The sequence below is a fragment of the Cucurbita moschata genome, unplaced genomic scaffold (genome assembly GCF_002738365.1).
Source record: "Cucurbita moschata cultivar Rifu unplaced genomic scaffold, Cmos_1.0 Cmo_Scf00005, whole genome shotgun sequence".
NCBI classification, from domain to species: Eukaryota; Viridiplantae; Streptophyta; class Magnoliopsida; order Cucurbitales; family Cucurbitaceae; genus Cucurbita; species Cucurbita moschata.
The window spans coordinates 2,290,063-2,293,882 of record NW_019268521.1 but is presented as its reverse complement, the minus strand read 5'-3'; the positions used below and the strand labels follow the sequence as shown (position 1 = coordinate 2,293,882).

At 39.2% G+C, this 3,820-nt stretch overlaps 1 protein-coding gene across 1 annotated transcript; it reads left to right on the top strand.

Annotated features, from left to right (window-relative positions):
• The first annotated feature begins 418 nt into the window (after nucleotides 1-418).
• Nucleotides 419-2,930, top strand: LOC111442645 (indole-3-acetic acid-amido synthetase GH3.6-like). The gene is made up of 3 exons (XM_023080099.1): nucleotides 419-807; nucleotides 1,161-2,062; nucleotides 2,166-2,930. Exons 1-3 carry the CDS (start codon nucleotides 473-475, stop codon nucleotides 2,747-2,749), a joined length of 1,821 nt encoding a protein of 606 aa, XP_022935867.1. The 5' UTR covers nucleotides 419-472; the 3' UTR covers nucleotides 2,750-2,930.
• The last annotated feature ends 890 nt before the right edge of the window (nucleotides 2,931-3,820 follow it).

The window sequence follows — 3,820 nt, the reverse complement described above, 5'->3', positions numbered from 1 at the left end:
AAAATCATCTTTAAAATATTATATTCAATCCTACTTATCTATATTCTTGGTGTTTAATTTTTATTTTTCTAAAAAATTATTCATTTTTAAACTATGTTAGAAACAGACGCTCGAAACTAATAGCTTATAAAAAAAATTGACGTTTTAGATATTAAAAAAGTGTTTTGTAAGCTTTTAAACAGTCTAACTGTGAGATCCCACCTTGATCGGAAAAGGGAACGAAGCATTCAATCATAAAGGTGCGGAAACCTCTTTCTATTGGACACGTTTTAAAATGGTAAGCAAATTAGAATAAGATTCGTATATAAAATAATGCAAAAAGGAGAGATTTACCATAATACCCTTGAAGCATCTAGTTTACTCCACCATTCACCTGGTCTATATAAACCACTATGCTTCTTTTTTCCTCCCCACATCCAAAATCCCTTCTCTCTCTCACACACACAAAGAAAGAAACAAAACAGCCATCATAATGCCTGAAGAAGCTCCTCAAAAGTCCTCATTTCTTTCAACCACTGAATACTACAAACTGTTGCAAAGAAACAAGAAGACTCTTCAATTCATTGAAGATGTCACAGCCAACGCCGCCCAAGTCCAGCGTCGTGTCCTCGCCGAGATCCTCTCCCGCAATGCCCACGTCGAGTACCTTCGTCGACATGGCCTCGCCGGTGCCACCGACCCTAAGACCTTCAAAAAAACCATCCCTGTCATCTCTTATGAGGACATCCAACATGATATCAACCGTATTGCCAATGGTGACTCTTCTCCCATCCTCTGTTCCTCTCCCATTTCTGAGTTTCTCACAAGGTGGGTCTCTCTAATTTTTCTTACCCTTTTCTCCTCTCAACTTTTCCTCAAATGGGTCGCTCTCTTTTTTCGTCAAACACGAAACCATTTTTCGTAATCCGTCCACGTAAATCGCATCTTCTTTGCCTTAAACTTTTGAATTTTCTTCTATAAGTGTCGTAAAGTTGACTATAGCGCATCAACTCATAGATTTTCGAGGTTGATACTAATTTGAAAACGAACATAACCCATTATTTTAAAATTTTGAAACTAACACGATATCAGAAGTAAATGGTTGCATGTCTGAATTCTCGGTTCGGTTGAACTTTTGAGTTAAGTGATGATTTAACCTTTCGTATTGTATCAATCTCCAGCTCGGGAACGTCGGGAGGAGAGAGAAAACTAATGCCAACAATAGAAGAAGAGCTAGAAAGAAGATCATTACTATACAGCTTACTAATGCCAGTGATGAGCCAATTCATGGGAGGCTTAGAGAAAGGCAAAGGAATGTACTTTCTCTTCATAAAATCAGAATCCAAAACCCCAAGTGGGCTATTGGCTCGACCCGTCTTAACCAGCTACTACAAAAGCGCCCATTTCAAGCACCGCCCATTCGACCCATACACCAACTACACCAGCCCCAACGAAGCCATCCTCTGTTCCGACGCCTACCAGAGCATGTACGCCCAGCTCCTCTGCGGCCTCCACCACCGCACCGACGTCCTCCGCGTCGGCGCCGTCTTCGCCTCCGGCTTCATCCGTGCCATCCGCTTCTTGGAAAAGCACTTCCACCTCCTCTGCCACGACATTCGTACCGGAACTCTGAATCCCCAAATCACCGACCAACCCATTCGTGAATCCTTAAAAAAAACCCTGAAACCCGACCCGAAATTGGCGGATTTCATCGAAGGGGAGTGCAGTAAAAAATCATGGCATGGGATTATTACCCGGATTTGGCCTAATACTAAATATGTCGACGTGATTGTTACTGGGACAATGTCGCAGTACATTCCGACATTGGATTATTACAGTAATGGGTTGCCGCTTGTTTGTACGATGTATGCTTCTTCTGAGTGCTATTTTGGTGTCAATTTGAACCCAATTTGTAAGCCTTCGGAGGTTTCTTATACGCTTATTCCAACAATGGCGTATTTTGAGTTCCTCCCTGTTAATAGGAACATGTCGTTGACTGAAAAGGAGCTGCAGCTCGAGCTCGTGGATCTTGTCGATGTTCAGCTCGGACAAGAATACGAGCTCGTTGTTACCACTTACGCAGGTAAAAATCAAATGATTATCAAACAGAACTCTCGCTAGCTGGTAGCTCAAGAACATGAAACAGGACATGAATTTGATGATGTTTGTTCTGTTTTTGGTTTCAGGGTTGTACAGGTACAGAGTGGGGGATGTACTAAGAGTGGCAGGGTTCAAGAACAACGCGCCTCAATTCAATTTCATTTGCAGGAAAAACGTTGCTTTAAGCATTGATTCCGACAAGACAGACGAGGTTGAGCTACAAAACGCTGTCAAGAACGCATTGAGCCATTTGGTGCCATTTGATGCGACAGTGAGTGAGTACACGAGCTGTGCTGACACTTCAAAGATCCCAGGCCATTATGTTCTCTATTGGGAGTTGAGTGTTAATGGAGCTAAAACGACACCGATCCCGCCCTCGGTCTTTGAGGATTGTTGCTTAACGATCGAAGAGTCTCTCAATGCCGTGTACCGTCAGGGTCGGGTCTCTGATAAGTCCATTGGTCCTCTCGAGATTAAGATCGTTGAAACTGGGACGTTCGATAAGCTCATGGATTATGCTATTAGCTTAGGAGCATCGATAAATCAGTATAAGACACCGAGATGTGTCAAGTATGAACCCATCATTCAGCTATTGAATTCGAGGGTCGTGTCGAATTACTTTAGCCCTAAGTGTCCTAAATGGGTTCCAGGTCATAAGCAATGGAGTTGAAAATGACATTTTTTTCTCTCTCGAGACGCCCGCGTAAGGACGTCAATTCTCATTAGGAGGTTGAACCAAGGACCTATGAAAATTGGGGCTACCCCTACCCATGGCCGACGTTCGCTCCTTTCTTAGAAATGTACAAAGAAAAATTGTTCCTTTCTTCCTGAAAGTAGTCTTCTTTTTCTTTCCCTTTCCTTTACCCTTAACTTTTTATGATTATAACCCTTTTTCTTCCTTATCTAAACAATAATGGATAGAAAAAAAAAATACAGAGCTTGTCGATATCTGAAACCCTAATCCTTTGACAAATGAGTTCGGTTCTTGCTTCACGACGGGTAAGACTACTCTCAACTTCAAGGAGCTCGACTTCAACCCACAAAAGTATTTCTAATTCTAAAACCCCAACAAACTAAATCTCGTCCAGAGCAAAAAAAGAAGTACACGAATAAACCGATACCACATTCAAATAACATGAATGAACAAAAGAGCTTAAAAGAACGGGAGTTACTATGTCGGATGACCTCTTGAAAATTTGTTAAAAAGTATACAAGTGAGGACAAAACATACTAAAAATGACTTCTATTGGTCCGTGACAATGATTTTTATTCTTAAAAACAACAAACAACATGATCATGTTGTAACGGAATGTCGGGACGATTAAGACCTAACCCACGAGCCAAATATTAATAAATTAAATTATACGTGTCATCCCTAATCATTAAAATATTTAATCTTATGATTAAACAATAATATAATAATGTAGATTAAGTTGTTTTTGTGACCATAATGATCACGTTTTATAGGGAATTAGATTCTCTTCTTTAAGTGAAAATCTCATGCATTTTATCCATTAAATAGCATAAAGATAATAAATACCTTTTCTTTCTTTTTTCTTTTTTTATTATTATTTTTTTTATTTTTCTTAAATGAAAACGACACCAACTTTTTTAATTTCATATGCTGTTTTCCAATTAAATTTTAGTGTTTTAGTCTAAGAATAATATTTAGTGTCCATAGCATAAAGTTCTTTAATATATATATATATATATATAATGGCATAAAATAAAAAAAATTATT

Bases quoted from the DNA above. Each gene is read 5' to 3' on its own strand.
- LOC111442645 (XM_023080099.1), top strand. From the start codon at position 473: ATGCCTGAAGAAGCTCCTCAAAAGTCCTCATTTCTTTCAACCACTGAA. The intron at 808-1,160 runs GTGGGTCTCTCT...ATCAATCTCCAG, and splicing joins ATTTCTGAGTTTCTCACAAG to CTCGGGAACGTCGGGAGGAG. The intron at 2,063-2,165 runs GTAAAAATCAAA...TTTTGGTTTCAG, and splicing joins CGTTGTTACCACTTACGCAG to GGTTGTACAGGTACAGAGTG.